At 37.5% G+C, this 26,974-nt stretch overlaps 1 protein-coding gene across 4 annotated transcripts in view; it reads right to left on the bottom strand.

Annotated features, from left to right (window-relative positions):
* Positions 1–340: 340 nt before the first annotated feature.
* Positions 341–26,974, bottom strand: part of WDR7 (WD repeat domain 7) — a 340,638-nt gene continuing 314,004 nt past the window's right edge. For all 4 annotated transcript variants that reach the window (XM_034773718.1, XM_034773717.1, XM_034773719.1 and 1 more), the window contains 2 exons: positions 10,018–10,122; positions 341–3,244 (listed from right to left, as the gene is read on the bottom strand). In XM_034773718.1, coding sequence (XP_034629609.1) covers positions 3,041–3,244; positions 10,018–10,122 — 309 coding nt within the window. In that variant the 3' untranslated portion in view covers positions 341–3,040. The remainder of the gene's footprint in view (positions 3,245–10,017; positions 10,123–26,974) is intronic.

The following is a 26,974-nucleotide window of genomic DNA, read 5'->3' as shown; positions in this document are numbered from 1 at the left end:
GCATAGCTTTACACATATTACAGAGCGGGTTGTTGAGGTTCTGGAAGATCATCATTATCTTTAACTGGTTGACTCACACTGTTCTCATAAACAGAAGAGATAATCGTTTTTCCTCAGCACTTTCCGACTTCTTTTTTTGTTAAGGAGGCCTTGAGTCTCTTGAACATGAATCTTCATCCAACTTAGTGAAATGTAACCTTATTCAAATAAATGTAAGAATTTATTTCTGTGCATGATAAGAAAAATAAAAATGAATGTCAAGTAAGTCATGGAACTAAGGATGCATTTGTGTGTGATCACATCACAGTTAGGATGATAATATAGGAACAATATCCTTCAATACTATTCAGGTTTTATTTCACAAACATATGTACATAGCATTAGTACATACAGTAGCATTTAAGTGGAATCATCAAGAAATTTCTTGAGAGGCAAACATTTTCATCATTTACCGTACACAGTGACTTCAATCATTACAATATTTTCATACAGTTATCTCATCATGTCATCTTTAGCTTGTAAACCGCCAATAAAGCCACATATGTCTCCACATTTACAAGGACAAGTCCAAATACAGTACTAACAAATCAATAAAATACTAAAAGCTTACACTGGAATGACAACACAAATTTTACTGCAGTGCTGAGAAATCTAATCTGTGATGAAATTTGGGAGTAGGGTTGACAAAGTCACTGAAATGGAGATTTGTGTTTAACTAATGTGCAAATATTAGTTAAGCAGTTAGATAATCTATTTCCACCCACTAAGCATTACTGCATTTTCTAGCCAAGTAACACTAACTCCACATTAAATTGTAATCCTGACTGTTGCTCTAGATGTATTGTATAAAACATTTGCAGAAGTTGTCATAATCTTGTGAAAATTTTGCTAATTTAGCTTTTGCTACATTTAACTATTGTTCAGTACTGGAAGTAGATTGCCCCCTTTCTTTCACAATTTTTTGTAATCCATTAAATTTTTAGTTTAAAGCAAACTTTTTATTACACATGTAATTTTACTGCATACTAAAGAAAATCTTCTTTAGCATACCCATTACTACTGTGTTTCCATTTAGCTTTTAAAAGTAAACATATATGTACTTGAAAAATATTATAACATAAGTAAATATGACTTTGGAATGCCTATGGAAGAATGAATAAAATGTACTTTTTAATTTTCCACATATGCCTATACTTAAATGTAGCACTATAGCATTTGATTCTACAGACAAATAGTGTATATGCTGTGTAATTCTTTGCTTCTTGTCATGGAGACCTACATATCTCTCTCTTTATAAATACAATGTACATGCATGTTGTATAAGTTTACTTTAAAGAAAAGCATCAAAAATTCTAGTACAGAATTTTACCACCACTATATACTTCAGCCTTGCCATACTTAGAAAGAATAAAATTTACAGCAATATGAGATAAACATTCCTAATGGTCTTAATTTCTTACTTTGTTCGTAAAAACTATAGTAAACAACAGATATGTTGATTCTGGACTGTAGATCCTACTTTCATGTATAGTGTACTATACAGACTGCCTCTAGAAAAAAATCCATTTGAAATTTAGAAGCCATTATTTTCTTTGTTCATTTATTCCCATTCTGTTGGATTTTCTGGCAAGTACCACCTTTAACTTTATATGTCATCATTTAATGTGAGCCTTCTCTCTTTTGTGAGCTTTCCAGACAAAAATGGCAAAGAAAAAAAAAGCTGTACAAACACTTATATCAATACATTTAAATAAAATAGTATTTTATGGATTTTTTTTCCTTTACGCATAAACCAGCATATTTTTCACATTATTACATATTTCACAAAATTAGATATGTAAGAAAGAAGGAAAATGTGAACAATTACAACATTACAGAAGAATTCTCTTACTGGGGAAAATGTTTAAATATATTGGATTCAAATAACAATGAACTCACCTTTTACTTATTTTCCATAATTTTTGAGTTGCTCAATATCAGCGATATCTGTGTTTTCATCAAGTGTATTTGCATTTTTACTCCTCAATCCTTCAATGAAGCCAAACTGTGAGTTTGTAACACTGCAATAATGTATACAGCAACAGGATGTGATGGCATAAATGCAGGATTCTCATTTCCCTGCAAGTTCCAGCACAAGTGGGAAAGAGAATGCTCTTTTTAAAATATAAATATCTGCAGTGGAAACAAAGGGAATACAGAAAAAACACACCTTTGTGCATAAGTATTCTTTTTTTCAAGTTTCCTTTTCCCCTCTTTAAGAGATTCTTGGTATTTACATGTGGATTGCTCAATTCTTTCTTCCAGGTCACAACAACAATGACCTAGTATGCCATAACTTCCAATTCAATCAAGAATTTAAACTTTATATGAGGAAATATGCTTCTTCAAAATGAGAACAAAGGCTACTCTTGTCCTGAAAACCTAATTCCTCATATACTTGCTCATGAATCCCATGCCAGTTATCCCCAAGAGGCTAACTGCTAAAGCCTATGACACCTCACCCAATGATCACCCCTTAGTCACTAGAAGAAAGTACATGTAAACATGGAACCTTTTTGGTAAACAGTAAGATTCTTTAAGAACTTCAAAAGGAAAATAATATTTATAATTAGGACTGCTCTGCATTACTTCAATCTAAAATGTAAAAGTGACTTGATTCAACCCAACTTCAGAAAAGGCTGATCTAGTCAAGGAGTGCAACCTCAGTGTTATTGATTTTTTTCAGCTTCTGTTGCACCAAGCAACAAGAGCATTCCCAATAGCCATCTTCGTCCCTCCTATCAATGGCAAGGAAAAACTACATGATGATAGAATAACCACACTTGGTTGAGCTGGTGGGCATACCTCTGAATCAATAGCTGGCACAAGCAAGATTCTGCTCTAGGGAACCATGCAGAAATGTTGCAGTCTGGCTGGTCCCACTGGATGATTTATATAGGCACTGGTGTGGGTAATCCAGTGTTACAAAAGAACAGAGAAAGAGAGAATTATAGGGAATTTTACAACAAAAAATGTATTTCTAGCAATAGAGAGCCTGACTCTAGACCATAAATCGATGTTCTTTGCCATCATGCGCCATAAGAATAACATTGCGATTGGAAGTCCAGATCAGCCGTGCCAGTTTGAGTGCATTGTGTGAACCTGGTGAGGCAGGCTGGACAGGAGGCACCTGGTATGTTTTAATACAGCGGAGCTGAGGTGCAGAATTCAGCATTCCAATACTTCCCAAAAGAGAGGTGTTCATCTGCAGTAATAGAAAAAGAGAGAGTCAACACTGAAATCAAAGGGTTTCTTGTGAAGAATAATTTAATGTGAAACAAAGCCTTTTCTCTTTGGTATTTACAGAAAACTTTTAATAATACCTGCCAGTACTGGCAACATGGCTGCCCTCTCTAATAACCTTCAATTAAAATTTTATTTAGTCCACCGAAAAACACTGTTTCTTAAACTAAAGAGATGCTGAGAATCTAAGCAGTATGCTTGCAAATGCTTAATTAACTCTATACACAACTCTGCAAAATGAAACTAGATGTGCTAAATTTAGTAGTGCATATTTTACTGCTTCCCTTTTTCCTACAGAACTGTAGACTTTACATTATCTTAAACAACACTTTTATAGCCATATGTAGTGGGGCGGTGGCAGCTGCCCCACTCCCTGAATTTGGGCTGCAGTAGGCCAGTGGGCCTCCACAGACACGGAGCCAATCAGGGAAGGCCTTATAGGGAGTCAATCAGGGCCCAGATTGGAGGGAGCCAATCAGGCCAGGCTCAGCCCTATAAGAAGGCTGCTCAGGACAGGAGCAGGCAGTCTGTCCCAGGCCTTTGACAGGGAAAGGTCTTTCTCCAGGCTGGGAGACTAGCACCTGGGACAGCGCAGCGCAGCGCTGGGCAGGCCCGGGGAAGCAGAGGGTAACTCCAGCCTGGAGTCTGTCAGGCTGCAGGCCCTGAAGGGAAGGGCCTAGCCAGTGCGAGGGGCCAAAGGGGAAGCGGCCCAGGGATGTGGACAGACAGAGGGAGAGAAGGAGGGCAGGATGGCTGCCACTAGAGGGTCCCTGGGTTGGGCGGGCCTGGGTCCCCCCCTTTCCCCCTTGCCTTGCACCCGGCTGCCGGAGCAGCCATCTAGAGCTGCACCAACCCCCTGCCAAGAAGGGAGTGACTTTGAGGGTGCAGCTGGCCACATCAGCCAGGAAGCAGAGAGGCAGCTGATTGATCCCCCCGGAAGGGGATGAGGATGGACTAAGAGGCACTGCCGGAGGGCAGTGTCTGGAAGAGGATGCCGCGAGCTTGGGAGCAACGTGGGTCCAGACACGCCAATCAAGGGCGAGATGACGGACGGGACACCAGCAGGAGGTGGCGCTCCACTGGACAGAGCTAATTCCCGAGACAACCAGAAGGAGGCGCCAGGTGGTGAGTCCCAACCCCGTCACACCATATTTTAAAAAGTTCTCCTCCCTTTTTTACCTGCAAGACATGATGAAAATGTTTTTTGTTTTTTTTTTAAATTGGACTAAATGGAGAAATAAAATACAGCCAAGTTTATGGTTTTTGTAAGTTACAATCTTTTGCAAGGCATAGAAACTCAGCAAAGTTTAGAAACAGAATTAGTGGTAAAAAATTAATTCCAGTCTCACCATTTGCCTTTTTAAAATTTCCATTTTCCTTTAATTCTATCTACTTCAAATTGAATAGTGAGATCTGAACCAATATATTAGCTTAAACCTATAATGAAGTCTGTCACTTAACATATTAAAAAGTATCATCTACAACTTCTTTATATTCATTTAACACTATCATTTCAGAACTGCAATAAGTAATCAAAAATTACAACTGTTATATTTCTGCCGGAATATAGATTTAAACACATTAAAAATCACAAAAATTAGAGATGGAAAAGACCTTTTGGATGCTGGAGTATATCTGCATGACAGAACAAGAGTGGTCCCAATGCCATAACAGAACTCATGGAGGACAGGTGAATTTCCAGAGGACTGGAGAAGGGCAAACATAATACACCCATCTTTAAAAAGGGGAACAAAGAGGGCCCAAGGAATTACAGACCAGTAACCTAACTTAGTTACTTGGAAAAATACTGGAACAATTTGTAAGCATCTATAGGGTAATATGGTTATAGGAAATAGTCAACATAGATTTGTCAAGAACAAATCCTGCTGACCCAATCTAATTTTCTTCTTTGACAGTGTTACTGTCCAAGTGGATGGAGGGAAATAGTAGATGTGATATATTTTGACTTTCATAAGGCTTTTGACACAGTCCCACATGACATTCTCATAAGCAAACTAGGGAAGTGTGGTCTAGATGAAATTACTAATAAGGTGGGTGCACAGGTGGTTGAAAGACTGTACTCAAAGAGTAGTTATCAATGGTTTGCTGTCAAACAGGGAAAGCGTATCTCTAATAGGGTCCCACAGGGGTCAGTCCTGGGTCCAGTACTAGTCAATATTTTCATTAATGACTTAGATAATGGAGTGGAAAATCACAGAATCATAGAATATCAGGGTTGGAAGGGACCTCAGGAGGTCATCTAGTCCAACCCCCTGCTCAAAGCAGGACCAATCCCCAGACAGATTTTTGCCTCAAATCCCTAAATGGCCCCCTCAAGGATTGAACTCACAACCCTGGGTTTAGCAGACCAATGCTCAGACCACTGAGCTATCCCTCCCCTTCCATGTGCTTATACAATTTGTGGATGACCCCAAGCCGGGAGGGATCACAAGTACTTAGAGGCCAGGATTAGAATTCAAAACAACCTTGACAAATTAGAGAATGAGAGAGTTGTCTGAAATCAACAACATGACATTCAATAAAGATAAGTGCAAAGTACTTCACTTAGGAAGGAAAAATCAAATGCACAACTACAGAAGGGGGACTAGCTGGCTAAGTGGTAGTACTGCTGAAAAGGATCTGGGAATTATAGTGGATTACAATCTGAACATGAGTCAATAATGTGATGCAGTTGCAAAAAGGGCTATTATTATTCTGGGGTGTATTATCAGGAGTGTCATATGTAAGACATGGGATGTAACTGTCCTGCTCTATTTGACACTGGTGAGGCCTGGACTGGAGTACTGTGTCCAATTCTGGCATCATACTTTAGGAAAGAGATGAATAAATTGGAGGAGAGCAACAAAAATGATAAAAGGTTTAGAAAACCTATATCTATATCTAAACCGGATTTCTATACAATAGGTAGATGATGGTCCAGCTCGATACCTAGGACTGGGCACATGAAACCTGGGCAAATCTTAGGACATTTAGGATGTGTTATTGCTGACACCATGTTCTGAATTCTGATCAGTACAAAATATAAGCCATTACTTTTTCTAGTCCTTCTCAGCAGCAGAATGGTGTCAGAGAGTGTAAATCATGGCATCTCTAGCAGGGAGCATGCAAGCACCACTGACATTTTCACAATTTAAATCATCTTGAGTAATAACCCTTTTAAGATGACTAATGTTACTGATTTTCCTGCATTAATAATAGTGCCGAATAGAACACAGAGGGGAAAAAAAATCACTAGTGCACGAGGTCACATTTTAAAACTAAATGCATAGGTACATTTAACTCTTTATGTAAAAGCCAGTTTAACATGGATGGATTTACACACAGTAAAATCTGGCAATTCACATTTTTAAACCAGTGCCTGAATATGAAGTGTTTTTTTTTAAGTGAGGTCCCTTTTCTATGATTCTATGTAAAAGATCAAAATCAATAAGCCTGATTGCTTTCCCAGGTAGTTAAACTAAGTATATGTACTGATGGTTGAACATTTTACTGTTCTTATTCACTATTTCAGAAAGCACAATATATGATGGATAATAATTCAGTACATTTTATGGCATGTACCGTATTACTGAATGACATACAGAAAATTGTGGAAAATTAAAAAAAACATTAACTAACATCTGCAGGCATACTGGGTCCAGTCTTGTAGTCTTACTGCTGGCAAAACTCCCACTGTCTTCGATGGGTATTTTGCCTGCATGAACTGCAGGATCAAGCCCACTATTTTTCAGATAACTATTATTTAAGTTTATAATTTAAAAACTTTTACATCCTTTGGCCATTTGAGTTGGTTTTCCTATGTAAATGCATACGTTTTAAAACTCTTAATGACATGTAAGGTACAGATGATCGTTAATTTCTTAAAAATATGAATGGAAACTAAATGTAAAGCAATTAATACCTCAATACATTAATGCCAATGTCTTTTTCTTTTAGAATTACATATGAATTGATTGCACAAGAAAGCTAGGGACAGGTTATGCATAAATGAGGGTTGTGCTGTACACATTTCCCCATCCAGCTTTACCAACAAACCTTTACCCTGACTTGTTATTTCCTTCCTGTTGTCTTTTGGGTTCTGCCAATCATGCTAAACTGAGTGCTGATGTTTTGCTACGATCAAAGGGGAACTAAACTGCAACTACTAAAATCCTTTATACTGGTGACCTGAAATAGAATTTGAACTCTTAGCTCCAGAGAAAAAAAGGGATAGAGCAACCCAAATCTACCCCATCACCTAGCCCAACTGCAAAGTCTAAGGAAAAAAAGTCTCAAGATATAAAGCTCAACTTTGCATAGTGATCTGTTCATGTGCCCTTTTCAGGATAAAAAAAACGTAAGAAAGAAAAAGATTGTTCAAACTATTAATTTAAACTTGAAAGGGTAGGGATGTGGTCATCCTGCTTTTTATAAAGTGCACAGCTCACTTTTGGCACTATATAATATAAATATATATTAACAATAATAAGAATTTTGATTAAAATACTGAGATCAAATTCTCAAGCCTTAGCATAAAAATTAATTTAAAGGAAATAAAAACTAACAAACACCCGAAACACCTGCTTAGAGGGCCTACTCACTAAGTGCAGGCTCTTATTTGGTCAACCATCAATGTACCCTTACATCTACAAGACATCAATACACGCTATAAAAGTATGGGTATTTTATTAAGAATACAGTATTAGTCCATAAAGTTCCAAACTTCCGAATGTTCTCGAGTTACCTAGAGGTTACACATTTTTTGTGTGCACATGAACAGCAAAAAACACAGTACAGTAACTCCTCGCTTAACGTTGTAGTTACGTTCCTGAAAAATGCTACTTTAAGTGAAACAATGTTAAATTAATCCAATTTCCCCATAAGAATTAATGTAAATAGGGGGGTTAAGTTCCAGGGAATTTTTTTTGCCAGACAAAAGAGTCTCTCTCTCTCTCTCTCTCTCTTATTTATATTTATATTTATATATATATATATATATATATATATATATACACATACACACACACACACACATATACACAGTACAAGTTTTAAACAAACAATTTAATACTGTACACAGCAATGATGATTGTGAAGCTTGGTTGAGGTGGAGGAGTCAGAGGATGGGATATTTCCCAGGGAATGCCTTACTGCTAAATGATGAACTAGCACTCAGCTGAGCCCTCAAGGGTTAACACATTATTGTTAATGTAGCCTCATACTTTACAAGGCAGCACGAATGGAGGGAGGGGAGACAGCATGGCAGAGGGAGACAGAGACACACACCCTGTGTGAGAGAGACAGACGTGCATTGCTGACCGTACTTTAAGTACATTGCCTTTTTAAGTAGATCAGCAAGTTGAGACAGCAGCTGCTGCCAGCAAGCTCCCTCTGTCCTGAGCCCTGTTGTGTACCCTCCTCCCCCGCTCTGTGGAGATGGGGTAAAGGAGCGGGGGGGGACGACGACACTGCACGCAGCAGTGGGGGGAGGGACAGCTGAACTGCCCGGCAATTGCTAGCCTGCTGGGTGGCTGCCGCACAGGGAACTTAGGGGAGCTGATAAGGGGGCTTTCGGTCCACTCTGGTTCCAAGCCCCCACCAGCTAGCTCCAACAGGCTGCTCTTCCTGCAAGCAGTGCACAAAGCAGGCAGCTGCCAAACAATGTTATAAGGGAACATTGCTCAACTTTAAACGAGCATGATCTCTAATTGATCAGCAACCTAACAATGAAACAACGTTAATGGGGACAACTTTAAGTGAGGAGTTACTGTAATACTCACCTTACATTTAAAAATAGTACGACAAAGGTATATACTATTATTTATGTAGGAGAATTGGTAATATAAAATGCAAACAGAGGAGGGTGGTCTAATGGATAGGGTGTTAGCTTCCTGGAACTCAAGGATCCAGGTTCAATTCAATGCCATGCCACAACCTTCCTATTTCCTTGGTAAAGTTGTGTGGTCTCTCTGTGCCTCAGTTCTCCATTTGTAAATGGGAATAATAGTACTTCCCTCTTTCACAGGTGTGTTGTGAGGCGATATATAGAGGGAAGTACTATTTTTATATATATATAAAATATAAAATTGTGAGATGCTCAGATAATGGGTAATATATAGCACCTAAGATAGTCAGAGGTCCATACTGCAAGGGGCTTATCTGTTAATACATATATTTTTATTCAATCTATATATTTATACAAGTTATAATCTATTTATACAGATAACATGAGTGGAGAAATTTGTCAAAATGTTACCCTAAGACACTAAGGAGCCTAAGTCTAATGTTTAAGTGATTTAGGCACTCAGGAGCCTAAATCCCATTGAATTTCAATGGTACTTAAATTCCTAAGGGCCTATGTCACTTGAAAATTTTACCCTTTATCAGCATACTTGTGTGAGAGCATCACAGATAGCATGTGAAAAAGAACTAGTGGGGCAATAAAATAAGGGGAAGCAAGAGAAAATCAGTGGGGAGATATAGCTCTGTATACAGATTGTACAAAATGACAGCACTGATGTTGTGGTTTAAGCTTTAAGTTTTGGAATTTCCTGATTTTTTGGAATGCTTGTTATTTCAGCTATGATACATTTTTTTTCCTTTGTCAGAGGTTACATTAGTAGTGAATAACATTTTTAAAGAAGACCCAAAAAGTTGACTACAAATGCCAAAACTCAACCCCATTTACAATACTAGCATCGCATATATATCTTCACCTTTTGTGTCTATTCTTACCTGCCAAAAGGAGATGTGACTGTCTGTGTTGGAATAAGTGGCAAGGTACCGTCCATCAGGAGCAAAAGCCACAGCTGTTATTGGCCCTTTATGGCCATGGATAGTCTAACAAAGAGGAAAAAATGTAGTTTAGAAGATTAATTACTCAGAACCATTACGGTGCCACACAGACAAAAACTGAACACAAAGCTAACTGTGTGTGTATCTATAGAAATGACTTATAAATATAGGTCATAATTGTCAGTTAAAACGAAGTATAGTGAAGAGATCATAGTTTGGCAAACTGAAAACCAAATATAATTTCATTATTTCATAAATGAGAGTGAACTTAGTGATAGGGTAAGGTAGCACTGGGAGGCAGGTGGCCTCTCTCTGTGTGTTCTCAGAACAGGTACAGCAGGAGCTGAAGCTTCCCCATGCTACTCCGCTGTACATCAGCCCTAAACTAGGTACAACAGTAATAAAGTCTCCATGCCATCTTTGCTTTCTCTGCTGAGACTGTTAACAATGACGCCAATTCTGGTGGTTTTGCATACACGTACGAGAACATTGTCCATTTTCAGGGATTCTGAATAAATGTTCTGATAGAATAGTAGAAAAAGGTTCAGACTTGCCAAATTATGACCTTAACTAGAAGAAAAGGGAATTATTCTTCTCTTGGTTATTTGTACGAATAGTGCTAAACTCTTGGTTTAAAATGTCAGGCATGAGATTCAGAAGCTGACTGTTCAGAAACCTTTGGTGGAACAATTTCAAGCATTTACTTGCCAACCTTCATCTGCTGGGAAGGTGATTATATCTATACCGGTTATGTTTTGTGGTCAAAATGGAACCGGCAGTTAGGGAATGACATCCATCTACAGCTTTATAATCACATGATCAGTGATTCTTCCTTGTTACCCAGCTTCCAAATCTCATGCCTTATGTCTGAAACCTCGGAGAATTTTTCACCTATGTTTTGTATATCTTTGGAGACTGCTAAATTCCAATGAATCTGTAGATATTTTTGCATAGTTCCCCAACATTTTCTCCCCCTTGCATAAATGTGCTATCAAGGATACAGCAGCCTCTTGTGGCAGCTAGTCCAGAGAAATAATGTGGATCCCCATAGTTATTCAGTGAAGATGTCTCCTGCCTATTGCCAGGGGTTCCAGTTGCTGTATAATGTGAAATTAGGAACTAGATGATAGCAAATTAGGGACCACCATTTCCAGTATTACAATCACAGACTCCATCCTGCTTGATTATTATATGCGGACATTAGGTTCAGGGCTGTGACCTTGGGAGAGTCCCATAGCATACTGAATACATTTCCTGTTGTCCTAACAATGATTATTTACAGGTTGACTGACATTTTGCCAGCTGGTATACACCTTCAAAGGCGGTGTGCGGGAGGGAAGTCTCTCTCATTGGGTTTCATTTCTGTTAGCCACAGAAAAAAGAACCACCATATGCAGTTTTCTCTCACTTGAAGAAATGGCAAATGGGACAGGACATTGGGGAGAGAAGAAGCAATCAAGAATTTTTCTCAAATAGGTGAGGGTTGTTAAAGGATTCTCATGTAATCCCAATAGGAGCCCCCCGCTTGTCTTTCATGATTAGAAGTTAACCTCTTTCTCTCTGATCCTTAATGCCAGGTACTCTTTAAAAAACAAACCAAATCATGCCTTTGACCATGACTGGTGCTTTTTTTTTTTCTTCCTATCTTGGGGTGCTGAAGGTAGTTATCACTGCAATTCAAGGGACCACAACTTCAGGAGTGGAGAGGCCCATAGTAAGATGTTGGGAGGTTATTTGCATGAGATCTCTTGGTGCACAGTTTTTTTTTTTTCTTTGACCTCTGTGTAGCAGAACTGACCTTTCCTCCACCTACTGTGAAGTCAGTATCCATGAATGGCTTTTGACAATTTATATGGCTCAAAAAGCTTCATAGATAAGATAAGATAAAATAGGACTCTGTTTATCTACCATAATTAAACAAATGTAAATCAGAGGATGCAGAAGGAAAAACTTAATTTAAAATAAAATGAAATAATTAAATTACTGGACCAGATAGAGTCTTTGCACAATATTAACATGACACATTTTTACCCTCGGTGTTTATCATCCCAGGGTAGCAGTAACTCAAGGAAAGAACATATGACATGATATATTTAAATATGAAATGTCACCATAAAATTCATTATAACCATTACAATGACAGCAATCAATATTTTTGAAGTTTACAGACAGTAAGCACACTCCATTCTCCGTTATGTGAAACAAGAAAGGTGCTATTTGGAGGAACATGTGATAACATTACAATAACAAATGAGAAAAATGCTCAAGACTAAATTTTCAAACAAGCCCCAGAAACTACACCTGCAAAGTTTGACAGCATGCCACTTTGTACACAGAAAAACCTCCATTTGCACTCAAAATGGGTATTCCTGCTATTACAATACACATTTTGCTTTGACACCTACGTGCTTGCTTGAATACCCAAAAGGTGCAGGTACACTTTTAGAAATCACTCCTTCTCAGCAGGTCTCCTGACAACAGCAAATGAAAATGTATTTGCAGGTCACTTCAAAGGAAAATCTTCATCCTCACAAGTATACAAAATAGGTTGATTTCAGAGCCATCAAATCCTAGAATCACAGAAATGTAGGGCTGGAAGGATCCTCAAGAGGTCATCTGATCCAGCCTCCTATGCTGAGGCAGGACCAAGTATACCCAGACCATTCTTGACAGGTGTTACAAATCATCCACATTCTCTACAGGCAAGTCTTGTCCCCTCACAATGAGCCTTGATCCTCTGCAGGCGTGTCTTTTAGTCAATGTTTCTGTTTTAAATATTTTAACAATTTCTTTTATTGTGCTAATAACCTCTCAGCCTATAAAACCGAATTAAATCATTTTATAAACAAATCTCTTGCCAACTTGCAGTTTTTAAATCAAATCAAAGCCATTTGTCAGGTATCTTAACAAAATATGGCTTTAATTGAATTGCTTTTTAAAGTAGAATACTTAGGTTAAAAAATCTGTTTTAAATTGCATGTCTAAAATATTTACTTGGAAGTTTATTAAGTGGGAGTAATAATTCTTTTATGGGCAAACTAACCTGTCAAACTAAGTTGTTTTTATTATGGAAATTCTTGCATGGCCTGAACTTTGTTCTACTTGACTACCTTACAATAACAGAATTTGATATTTTTAACATCTTTTATATTTTTAGTGAATTTAGTGCTCATACTGAAAAATCTACAAATAATGGAAAATGCATAATTAAGTCTTAAAATACATAGGATTTTATTTTAGAATTTCAAATTTCTAATATTTAAAAAGGTATGTAGGTTTAAAAAGTAAAAAGACTTATGACTGCCAAAAAACACAGTACACATCTCCCAGCCAAGCACATACTTGGCATGTTTTAGCGTCACTTGCCCTTCTGAAAATGGGAAAGCTCTTGGGACGCACAGGCTTGCAGCACTGTTCCTTTCCTACTGATCGACATAATCATTTATGTCCAAACTTGATTAAATTAGCAGCATGCAATTAAAATCTTTTGGACCACTGCCATAAAAATGTTAATTAAAAGTTCAAACCTTTTGTAGCAGATGAAATGTAAAGGAATTATTTAAAAGACGTAATACTCAACCACTAGTGGCACGTAACATTTTCTCACATACTTTGAACCAGCGGTTCTCAAACTTTAGCATCCAAAGGACCCCCATTTTGATTTAAATTTTTTTGCGGACCCCCAAGCTCCCCTGTCAGCGCCAGGCGCTACCCCCACTCCACCCCTTCCCCCAATGTCCCACCCCTCCTCTCCACGCCCCCTCCACTGAGCATGCCCCATCCCCGCTCCTCCCCCACACTCCCAGTGCCTCCTGCACGCCAGGGAACAGCTCTTCAGCGGTATGCAGGAGGCACTGGGAGGGTGGGAGGGAGAGGGAGGGGTTGAGGGAGGGAAGGGGAGGAGTTGATTAGCAGGGCCAGCAGACCCCCCTGGAGTGCCCTCGGGTCCACGGACCCCAGTTTGAGAAACATTGCTTTAAAACGATAACCTGTAAACGGCGCAGCAGTAGATATACAATTCACAAACTGTTGTAATGAAATATATTTCATGTAAACCCATACAACCAAAGATCTTTCCAAGGCCTAGTCTGGATTCCTAACTTGGGCAAAACTCCAATTGACTTCAACATTACAATCACATCCATCATCTTCTATCTAAAGCAAAAACCTATATGCAATTTTTATGTGCATAAGACCCGGAGTCAGGAGCCTTGGATTCTACTCCTGTTCCTGCCACTGACTTGCTGTGTGACCTTTAGCAAATCACAACTCTCTGTACCTCAGATTCCCCATCTGTAAATTTGGGGTCATGATGCTTATTCATCTTTGTAAATCACTTTGAAATCTATGTATAAGTATTATATTAAATTTCAAACAGTATCAATATCTTTCACTTGAATTAAAAGCTAAATACTTTTTGTGTAGCTTTACTTGGGCCAAATTCACAGCTGGTGTATTACTTAATATTTACATTAAGGCAGTGTCTGGAGTTCTAAGCAGAACTGGGGCTCCTTTGTGCTCGATGTTGCACCCTACCTGAAGATCTCTCAATCTGAGGAGGCAAGTGACATCAAAAATACTTGGCAAAGACAGATACAGTTTTTAAATATATCTATACACAACTGCAATTTTTTCTTGATAATTATGAATACTTAAATCATTATTAATTGACTGATTTCTTTTAGGCATCACTGCTAAATTATTTTTAAGGAGAGATCTGTAGTATAGAATGATAGCATTATGGATCAGTTAGGGGAGGACATTCCACACTCAAGAACAGGATGGAAGAAGTCATGAAAATGTTTGCATGAGAAGCTGACAAAGGGTCAGACAAAACTGGCATTGTTGGTAGACTGTAGGAGATGAAACTGGCACAATAAGAGACAAGAGTAGTCCAATAAAGAGGGGCAGAATTGTGAAGGGTCTTGAAAGGTAGGACAAGAAGTTTGAACTTGGTTCAGTGAAACAAGGGCAGTCAGTGAGAAAAAAAGTTAATACAGTAGAACCTCAAAGATACGAACACACCAGAGTTATGGACTGACTGGTCAACTGGACACCATGTGAAACTGGAAGTATCCAATCAGGCAGCAGTGGAGACCAAAAAAAAAAAAAAAAAGCAAACACTGTCCTGTACTGTGCCTGTATTGCATCTTAAAGGCAGGCACATCTGGGCTGCCTGTCCCCAACCCATCCACATGGCACCCACTTACATCTAGGAGTGAAGATGCTGGGACTGCCAGCCCAGGGCAGCTGGCAAAGCAGGAGCAGCACTGGGGTCTGCGCTGCTTTCACCCCTGCCTCTCTCCCCCATCCCACTGTTTTCACCCACCTCCCCCGGCTGGGAGCGGGACAAGCTTGCAGTCTGATTCAGGGAAAGATGCTGCCTGCAAGGAAGCTGCTGGCACTGAGGAGGGAGCTGCTGGAATCTGGCTTGGAACTGGAGCCCAAACTGCACTTTGTTCACAGTTATGAACACCTCAGTTATGGACAACCTCCATTCCTGAGGTGTCTGTAACTCTGAGGTTCTACTGTATGATCAAAGCAACCTGTAAGGAAGATGATCATAGCAGTTGCTTTTGTATGGGGAGAATGAAGTGATGGTTCAGGGATCCTGGAGAAGAGGTTACAATACATAAAGTGAGAGATTCTGGATTAAAGTTTGCCCATCTAGACAAAAAAAAGGACATATTTTAGAAATATTACGGAAGTGGGAAGGTTTATATACAGCCTGAATATACAGGGCAAGAGAGGATGGTATTGATGATGGCTCCCAAGTTGCAGCCCCAAGAAATATCTTCAAGTTTGGATGCCTAAACTGTTGCAACCAAACCAATATTCAAAAGTGCTGTGCCGGAGTACCTACAGATCTTAATGACTTCAGTGGGAGACGTAGATGATCAGTGCTTCTGAAAATCAGGCCACTAAAGGCCTGACGCTGCACCATGTAAGTAAATGGGAGATTACCACTGACATCAATAAACTCAGGCTCAAGCCATTAGGTGGTTAAAAACAGATTTATTTCCTGAGTTTAGGAAAACCTGTTTAAAAAATTTGGTATAAGTGCCTATACAACTTAATTTTGAAAATATCTTTTTGCTATTATTGTGCAATAAAAATACTAGAATTAGAAATGCACAACAGTTTAAACTATTTTCTGAAAAATATGCATAGTATAATTATTGTTTCTGCACTGAGTGCCTCTTTGCTGTATCAGGCTAAAACTTGGCATTAAATGGCAACATTATAACCTCCCTTTTGAGAACTGAGTTTGTAACATTATAACTTGAATTACAATAGGAAGATGCACCCTATAATTGATGGTGGGGAAGTACAGTAGCTTACATGACAATAGAAAGTAAGATATACTGCACTTTACAAGAGGTCGTGTATTAAGAATCTATTGTAATATTTTCTTACTGTACATCATGTACAAGATATGTCTACTTAAGCAAACCCTTGTGCCTTTAATGTAATCACTATTGCTTAATGATAAGGAAAACTAAAAGGCCAATTAATTATATGATTCAATATTTAGACCATCAAACTCTTTAGCACTTAACAAGCAATTAATATGTGTCAATGAAAAATGTTTTGGTAATACAAAGGTGAAAATCAATAGCACTAGCATACTTGTTGCACTCTTTACCACTGACAATTTATCCAGATAACTACAGTCCTTAAGGGAGCCACATCACTCTGATGTTTTAATTTATGTACTTTCCTAGCTGACATTAATCCTTTAAAACACAGATTTACCTTTTCCATGGGTTATTCAATGTGCATTTGGCAATGCTCACCCTTTTATTTACTTGTCAGGTAAATAAGCATATCACAAAATCTATGCAGCTCAATGTTTGAACCAATGTTCTTGCTTTTTAGGCTTGGCTGGCCGGCCGACACAATTTTATTGCTGTGCTAAAGGCTACCTGGAAGGATGTGTGCCTCTGCTGCTTCCATAAGGAAGTGCATGATAAAATATTTGTTTAGTTTTTTACTTTTTGGATTACATCCAAAATGGGTAGGTTTTCTGGTTGGAATTAGTTACTGAATTTATGGAAAAATCTAATATGTGCATATAACAGTGGCACTGGTTCAGGATACGGTTTGTTTTGAACAAGAAATATGGTGGGACAAAGTGCAGCTGTTTGTAGTATCCCTCTGCCCAACCGATTGATTTGTTTTTTTCTAAATGGGGGATGCTCCTGGGAGACTATTTGACTTCTGCACCTGCCTGTGTTGCTGTACTGAAGCACATCATATATGGAAGCTATGAACAACCTATTTCAAGGTCTAATATATCGCAAACTCTACACTGAAGTAAATTGTTCTGTCAAAGGTAAATACCCGTGCTAAGTGTTGAATTCCACTGCAGCAATATTCTAAAGCATTTTATTTTAATCAGCAGTTGAAAAAAGTATTTTAAATACAGAACTGGATATTAATGTAACTACTGCATCACTGCAGAAACATACATTTATTACCACTACCATCAACATTATGGATATCTACTCCCAAAACTCTGTAGGTATATGAACAGAAAGGAAACGAAGATATTGCGTTATCAAAGAAAGCAACATTCCCAAATGTATCACACAAGTATTATAATCCCAACACATACATAATAAAAGTCTAAAAACCTAGCCTTGAACTGTGCCACCTATGTGCTTTGACCAAATATTAAGCAGGAAGAGATTAGACAGTCCCCTTTCCTCCGAGAACACACTGTCTACTGCTTGTAGCTTGGGAAGTTAGGCAGTTCCAGGTCTCCACTTCTGCCAAAGGAGATAGAGCAAATCAATACTGGTATAGATTGGTTATTTGCACATTAAAAATTAGAAGCCTTTGAAGCTCTCTCATTAACAACCAGCCAGTGATGCTGATTTTGGGGGAAAATCCCCTTGAGCGGTCATGCTGATGTGCTCTGCAACAGCTGTTTTTCAATGGTACACTAAATAAAACACATTACGACAACCGTGCAGTCTAGGTCACAATGGCATGGCTCACTATACCAAAGTCCATGTCTGGAAGAGTGAGACACAATCTCTTGACATTTTGGTGATGATAAAGGACATCTGACCTCCATGAAAACCTCAGCTTGCATAAAAACTTGGTTCACTTTGCAGTAAAAATATTCCCCCAAATCTAGAGCATACCTAATCAATACAGAAGGCTGCATCAAACAAGCAAGATCCTCTAGATCAGTGGTTATCAACCTTTGCTACATCATGACCCCATATTACAAAAGAAAGGTTTAGGGACCTTCCTTTCCCATCTAGCCATAAAGAAAGAAAGGGTGGTGGAAATCCACCTACACTTGTTTGTAATCCCTCCGGAAGTCTTGCCATTCTGGTGCAGAGCCCATGCATGAGATACTTCCATACCAAATAATCTTATTTGACACTTCAACCAGCAGTCTCCATTATGTCCCAGCTGAATTTTAATGTGAATGTAAAGCACTGAGAACAGAAACCAAACCATAAAGAGGTTTGAAAGTCAAAACCAATCCTTGGAATTGCACTAAAAATGCATTGGAAAACCAGAGAACCTATGCTCTTTGTGTGAAGCACTGTTAAATAAGCAAACGGATGCATTTTGTACTAGCTGAAGTTTCTGAGTTATCATCAGGTGTAGCCTTATACAGACTGTATTGCATTATTGCAATTTGGAGGTGATGAAAGCATGGGCAATGATGGTGATGTCTGTATACAATAGGAAAGGTCACAACTTGTAGTCCCAATTGACAATGGAAACAAAAGTTTTGGCTAAAACTGCTATCTGGCCATTCTGAAACAATCCAGGAGCCAAGAAGATTCCTAGATGTCGAAAACAAAGATGTATATGTAAGTGTCAACAGCATACTACAGCCTAAATAAATGATTTCAATATCCCCTCAGAAGCCTCACCCACACATTCCCATTTACATATATCATCAGAAGTGGATCAAATAATTCCCTTTATTGTTAACTGGTGATATTTATTTGAATCAGTATGACAAACAGATCCCATACTTTAAGATTATTGTCAATGTCATTTAAACTGGTATGGTGTAAGAGAAAAGAGTCACCCAAGATACATTAGCTCCTATTCTAGATCACCATCTTGTAGTCACCAACTAGAGTTGCTATGGCCAAGCAATAGTGCAAATTGCTAGGCCCAGTGAATATTTTTCTTCTCTCAGTGGATCATCTGTAGAAGTAGCACACATCTGTGTAATAGCACTCTTGTAGTGTTTTCTAGCATGCTGAACCTGTTTTATTACCCAACTTCTTGTATTTCTACAGATTTCTGCCAAATTTTCTATAATTTCAGAATACATAATTTAATTCACTGGTAATTTATACCCTTATATTTACTTATGACTTATACCTACAATTGACTGGCATTTCTGGATCTACAAAACGTGGTTTAGGAAGTAATCGATACTCCATTACGGAATTGACCTTTGATTTCAAATAGCAGCTTGCTGTAGCTGTGTCTGATTAAGATTAGCTCATAGTCTAAAGATTCCTGTGATCCAGAAGATCTTTATAGATCACTAGTATAGTGTTACAGCACACCCCCACACTAACTTTGCACAGCTTTCTAAATGCAACAACACTACACTATTAAGTCATGGTGGGTATGATATAGTTATTGCCAACAAATATTTTTACATGTAAAATACTAAAAAAAACAAACACAAAAACAAAAAACACAACCTCATAGGTATGGTGGATTTTGAATAATGCAAAACTTAAGAATTCTGTGTTCCAGCTTCCACCAACCTACAGTAGATCTGTTCATTTTTTTTTTTTTCCCATGCAACTGAAAAGCAATTTACAACTAAGGGCCCTATCTTCTGCTATATCTAGAGCCTTCAGCCCTGATTTACAAACTCACTCTTTGCCTTCAAATCCTTCCTCAAAATTAATTTATTTTGGGTAGTATTCCAGGTGTCAGTCGCCATTGCGATTTCTGCACATGATCATGACTGTATTGTAAAAAAATAAACAAAAAGCCACAAGACAATGCAACAAAATAACTTGAATGTTCAATACATTGTCCCCATAGAAGAAACTTGAGAGGTTCTCTTTTTCCTTTGTACCACCTATAATTCTGTCACTTCACAATCATCCCCTAACTCTTGATCCCCATCTTCTCTGAACTGTATTTCCCAAAAAAGGGATTTTTGGGTTTAGGTTTTTAAAATATCTAATCTGTAAAACACTCTCCATCCATGTGCCATTAGAGTATATAAATAATAATAATAGTCTGATATAATTAAGTTTGATGCCTTTGTTTTAAGAAAGCTCACTTTCTACAGATATTCTGTTTCTCTCTTCTTTGCTTGTCTAGTAACTTCTGCCTTTCTGGTTCTCTCACTTGCCTTTCAAAACACATACCAAAGTGTCAAATTTTCTTAGTGTGTTATGTGTTTAGATACACATTTTATAGTGTGAAACAATCAAAAGTACATATTAAAATTACAGTTTTATGTGTAAAGACATATGTTAAAACAATTTCTTAGTTTTTAGGTGCGGCAACAAAAATTTATTTTTTTTCTCAAATGTCTAAATGTGAATTTCAAAAATAATTCAAAATCCTTATTCAACAAACATTTACGTTCAGTTATTTTAACATTTTTACTAAAAAAAGTCAAAATCTAAAGATGTTCTTAGTAATTAAACTGGTATGTTCATTCAAATAATGCTGGCACTTGCAATAAAAATTGAGTACTATACTAGCAAAGAAGAAAAAAGCATATTTGCCTTTTATTTTTTAATTCGTTTTCTGCCTGTCCTTCAAATAGCTTTTCAATAATATGAAGATAAAGTCAAAGCACGTGTACTAAAAATTTTAACTTAATAAAACATAACAACTTTTAATCTTCTGGTAATATAATTTTGTATCAACCATTCTGCATCAACAATTACTTAGTATTAAAATGCGAATTGTATGATTTGACAGCCAGCATTCAATGAGAGCACAAAGTGACCTTGAACAGCAGTGTATAAAAATACATTTATCACTGAAATGGCATGCTGGCTGTCAGTCAATATATGCCTCTCATTTGTTAGGAGGTTCTCCTGCTGTGATTCCCTCATTACAATTTGCTTTTACTTCCTGGGCAAATGACAACCAGAAAATGAGGCAGCTTCTATCTTGACCAAACTTAATCCAGAAAAAAATTGATGACAGCTGCAGCCAACCAAGTGTTACAGGGTGTTTTACAAAATGTTTCTAAATTGTACTGCTATATATCCTTAATGCTACAAACTATTAAATAGGATAGACAAGGAACTAGCCTCATTGTATCTAAAACCATCACATTTTATTAAGTTATGCATGGTGATCTGCAAAAATCAATCCCGCTTATTTTTCAAACAAACCAGATGTTTACAAACATTTGATTTACATTCTGCTTTAAGAAACATACCGTTTTTTTTCAGTTTAAGATACTTCAGACGACACCATCAAAATTCATATAGCAATTAACTTCCCCTATACATATAGAATGGTTATGCCCAGATGACAATATTAATCTTTTCATGCATGCAGTTAATAGTTTATCTAGATGTTTTTAATACTGTACCCATCATCATATAATCTGAGCACTAGTATGTAATGGATTCTTGCTACTGAAGTTTAATCTTCCCACTGCAATTATTGTTTTAAAAGAATTCCAAACAGCTGATTGGTTAAATGTTTACGCTATAGTTTATATTTTAAATTATTTTCTTAAAGGTGCAGTATATGCCATACATATATGGTCCAGAAAAACAGAAGAAATAATAAAACATTTATATGATTAATTTTTAAAAAAATATTCTTTTGTAATATGCAAAGTAAAATATAATGAACGTACATACATATTGTAATGAAGTAATAAAAGGGGTATAGTAAATATGCATATAAACAATGACAATTAATTCAGAAAATGCATAAAATCCACATCATAGGGCAAATTATAACTCTTGAATTTACATGTGCTAACTGCTATAACTCATTGTAAAGTGCTGGTTCTTGAACCACAAATCCCGTAAGATTGATGTTCAATAGGTGGGATGATGATTGGGTTGATATCCTAGCTCTAGAGAGCACTTTACACAAGGAAAAAACTTTGAACATTTTCCAAAAGCATAATGTGGAACAGAATCACCATTTATTAGAAAGACTTTATCTAACCAACTTTCAACATGCAAATCATATTCTTAATGGGAATAGCTGCATAAGTGCTAGAAATAAATAAAATTAGGAAGCGTTAAATAATATTAATTCACTCAAATAACGTCATACCAGATTCATTAAGAGATTACATTACAAAGGAGCATAGAAAACAAATAAAAGGCAACAGTATGCTATCAAACTAGAGTACTAACAGCTTTTTTGGAAATAGATCTAATTTGATTCTAATTTGAATGGCAATATACCTACCGTAGTTAATTAAATAATTTACAGGAAGTTTGGGAGTAAAAATTCTCCCAAACCTATTCTATTTCTCTTTGTTTAAAATAGCTTTGGTAAAGTTCAAGAAAGCAATGCACATTTTTTCCTGGGGAGGCTACTGAATTTTACTATCATTTTGGTACAAATTTGGGGTAGCACTGCATCAGCATTGTGGTGACATAGTATCACATTAGTGATTTCCTAATGTAAGAGGATAACCACTTTCAGTAAAACAAACAAACAAAAAGGTACATTTACCTTCATAGAATATACGTTTTGACAATAACAGCACCATAAACAAACTCCTCCCCTCCAAAGGATAAAAAAATCAAACAAAAACAGGAAAACAAACTCATAACTCACTCATATTAAAAAGTTATAATCCTTTGATCTAATCTGATCGGAACAATGGATTGTAATTAAAAGATTCAATAAAATACTTAAAATAAAAAATGGAGAACATGGGAAGAAAACTTTTGTTATTAAACTGACTTCTGATGGAGACAACATGGAAGAATTATATAATTTATCTATGAACTTTGTACAAATTTTCCAGTTTTCAAGATATGAACTTTTTAAAATGAGCAGCAGTGATATAAAGAAACAGTTCTATTTTTCAGTAACATTATATGGCTTACGATGTCAAAAACAGACATCACAGAATTACTGTAGAATCTCCTTAATTGGGACACACTTGCGGAGAGTTTAGCATCCCACAGGAGCAGCTGTGCTGATTAAGAGAAAAAGCTATTACAAAATAGTCTGATAAGATTTAATATGAAAAAATACTGTACTAAAAACACCATGCTATAGTCTCATTGTGTATAAATACACACACTCTTATCCCTTTTTCCTCTTTTTAAAATAAAAATGATTTTAAAATAATTATAAAAATGTAAAAATTTCCTGCATTTCACCTGCCTTATTTCTTTTAATCTCTGGTTAGCCTCTGTAATCGAAGACTGGCGTTTATAATTTCATACCCATTTAACACAGGACTACTCACTGAGGTAAAACAAGAAGAATTTGGCCCTAAACATTAAAGAACACGTAGCCCGTTGGCACTGTCCAAATGTTCTTAAAAAGCCAAATTTTTGCTAACGCTCTCCTATTTAAGCAGCAGTCATTGCAATGTGCAATCAATTCTGAGGGGTAAATCAGGTTCCCAATAAATGTTCCAATGAATTGACTATTTCTTTTAATCGAAGTGTATTTGCTTATGACACCATTTGGACTCAGGGAACAGGCTGATTGGCTAAAGTTTGTTCTTAAGATCCCACTGTGAGGTCAAGGTAACTAGTCACTTGAATGAGGCAGGCAGAAATTGACCCTAAGTATTATTTTATTGTTGTTGAAATGAAATCCTCCCCCCAACTTTAATCATAAAACCCTTTAAAGAAAAAATGTAGGGTACATAACTAAAATAGCATCATCTATGTACTTTGAACACTGGAGGGTATTTAACCTTTGACTTCATGAACACCAGTGCACAGGGAACATGCACAAATCAACAGCTCACAGAAGTACAAGCTTTAAACAAAAGCTTTCACTAATGCACACGAAGTAGGAAAAAGCCATCAGATCACCCTTCCCTACCAGTGTATCGGGGTTTTAGGGCTCAATTATCCTCTCAGAGGCTTTTTGTGCCCTATGCATTCCACCCATGGCATTGGAAAAAACGTGCTGTGTCACAGTTTGTGGAATTATGCGTTCTGATTCACACTTTGCTCCCTGCTCCCCCTCTAAGAACCTTTGGCTTGATTCCCAGGCCTTTACCAAGCTTGTACTTCAATTCTAATCCTTTACCATTCTTCTTTCCTTGACCATTCTCTTCCAAGAGGTTACAAAATTAGACATTGGGGGCTGAAACTTTCAAAGTCACTAGAGAGATTTGGAAGCCCATTTCCCATTAGCTTTAAGCAGCCTTGAAAATCTCAACCTAGGAGCTCAATCCTGCAAAGAGTAATTCACGCTTTTGTATACTCCCGCTTATAATCTCACTGGTGTTTTGTGTGGAAAATTGTAAACCAGGTTTTTAGACCTTTTTGCAGGTATTCGTGCTGATTTATAAATTCTAAGCTTTAAATCCAACACAGACATGTGTGACTGAATGAAAACAGCAATAGTAGGGGACTATGTGTGGGAATAAGCATATGTAAATATCTAATTCTTTGCAGGATTCGGGCCTGGAATTGCTGCTAGAATGCTTGATTAGGAGCAATACCTGCAAAAATTCTCAGAAGCTGACAGGGTGTTCAGGATCTAATGGAAGAAGTGCTACCCAGAATCTAATGACCCCTACTGGGACAGTATGCCACCATGTTGTCGCAGGAGGTGGTATTAAATCGTAGCATTGGAATTGTAGCATACTTATAATGACGACCCCCCCCCTTTTTTTAATCCCATTGTTCCTTTTCAGGTGACATATATCTTTATTTCTCTTTTGTCTGAGGTTTGTCTCCAGTATTTGTCACTACTGAACGATGGGAGCAAGAATAAATGAAGCAGGCAAGTGTATGCCCACTTGCTATAATGTAGTGCTTCTGTGGTTAAAGGGGTACACATGTGAACATATTTACAGCAGTACAGTGCTCAGCCATGTTAGAAACATGAAATGTTCTAAACAGATGTATCTAAAAAGGACAACTCCTTCTGGCAACTCTTTCCAAACCTTAAATATACTATTTAAATATGAAAGCAAATTGGATGCAGATTTTATTTTTGCATTTTTTAAAAGCATTTGGTTGCTCCTACTTTTCAAAATCAATGAAAACTCTCTACCACTTTGATGTGACCACACATCACAACTGCAGCTTGTTTATAGAGATAGATCCACTAACAGTGGTGTCATAAGGCGCACACACGTTCTTGAATTCATGGTCAATACCATACAATCTGTTCTTGCATTGCACAGTTCACGTACAGTAACACGTCCCAAGGCATTTTACAATCTATAAAAAAATAACCCAAAATGCAAAACCTCAAACTAGATAAGCCCTGGGGGGGTGGGAAGTGTGTGTGTGGGAAAGGATTTTGAGACTAGCCTTAAAAATGCATCTAAGCATTCCGAAACCTATTCTCCCCTAGCAAAAACAGTACTAATTATTCATACAACTGTTGGGCAATACATAAGGAAATCTAATTAATAACGATTAAAAATATTTGACACACACACATATACATACATATACATATATATATATATATATATATATATATAGGGCTTTACATTTTCAGAGCAATAAACAAATATTAACTGATCAATAACTATTCAATAGTTAAAAAAGTAGCAAGAAAGAATAGGTAAATACCTTTTTCTGATTTTAAGCCTTTTTCTTAAAAATGTCCTGGATACAGATTTTCTTTGCTCATTGTTAATTGCTATTTCAATTACCTTTGAATTGTACTTTGATATCCAGACTAAAAGGTTTAGTTTCATTGTAGCTTCTCTAAGTACTTCTATATCCTCTGCTGAAATGCCATTTTCTAACTTCTCACAGCAGTATGCTCAGTGAATCACAAACAGATGTCCCAATGCCACCTGGGGAATGCACAGGGGGAATTTTTCCTTTTCCATAGCAGTGGAAGCATACCAGTGTCATAAAAGGCTATACTTAATCAAGATTCTGGCCTGATGAGTTCTTTCTAAGCTGTAAAACCTCACTAACAAGATATTCCAGAGGCAAGGAAATAACTATGCACATTATAGCAAGGAAAAATGGTCTTAGGGTAATGATTCTATTTAATACTGACCCTTGCCTCATGAGCCATCTAGTGTGGCTAGAATTGTGGAAGAAATTCTTTGTTTTGCAGAAAAGAAGCATCACTTCTTGGGGAAGGAGGAATTCACCTTAGGAAAAAAGGATTCTGGGTATCCAGAGCACCACACTGTCCTCGTGGAGGTTCTTGCGCAGATAAGGCTGCCAGCTCCATTTGCCTGACAGATGTGGCAACTACTAAGAAACAAGCCTTACTGGATAAATAAAAAGCCGACACTGAAGTCAAAGGCTTGAAGGGATGGCTTGTCAAGGCCCTCAAAACTAGTGGAAGGTCCCATTTTGTAAGGAGTGGCCTGACCAATGGTCGGGCTAGTTGGATGGCTTGAAGGAATCTGGCTACACATATAATGTCTGCGGGGGAACCTGAGGATCCTGTGAATAGCATGCTACTAAGAGCCGACACCTGATGCACGATACTGGGCTGAAGGGCTCTGACTGTGCCTTCTTGGAGAAAAACCGGAATAGCTGGAATTCTAGGATCTCTAGGATTTGCATTATGCTCTAGCCATCAGTTGTAGAATCTGGAGCAGACAGAGGAGTATGCTTTTAGTGTCAATACCCTCCTAGATGAAAGCAAATGTCTTGAGTCTGGAGGACAGATCGATTCTAGCATTTCAGTCTCAATAGATAGACTGTTAGTTGAAGCTGTTTTGTGTCTGGATGTAGAAGGGCACCTTGCAAGAGGATGTCCG

This window comes from Trachemys scripta, chromosome 6, assembly GCF_013100865.1.
Source record: "Trachemys scripta elegans isolate TJP31775 chromosome 6, CAS_Tse_1.0, whole genome shotgun sequence".
In the NCBI taxonomy this organism is placed as follows: Eukaryota; Metazoa; Chordata; order Testudines; family Emydidae; genus Trachemys; species Trachemys scripta.
The sequence above is the reverse complement of the archived record's forward strand: the minus strand, read 5'-3'. Positions and strand labels throughout refer to the sequence as shown.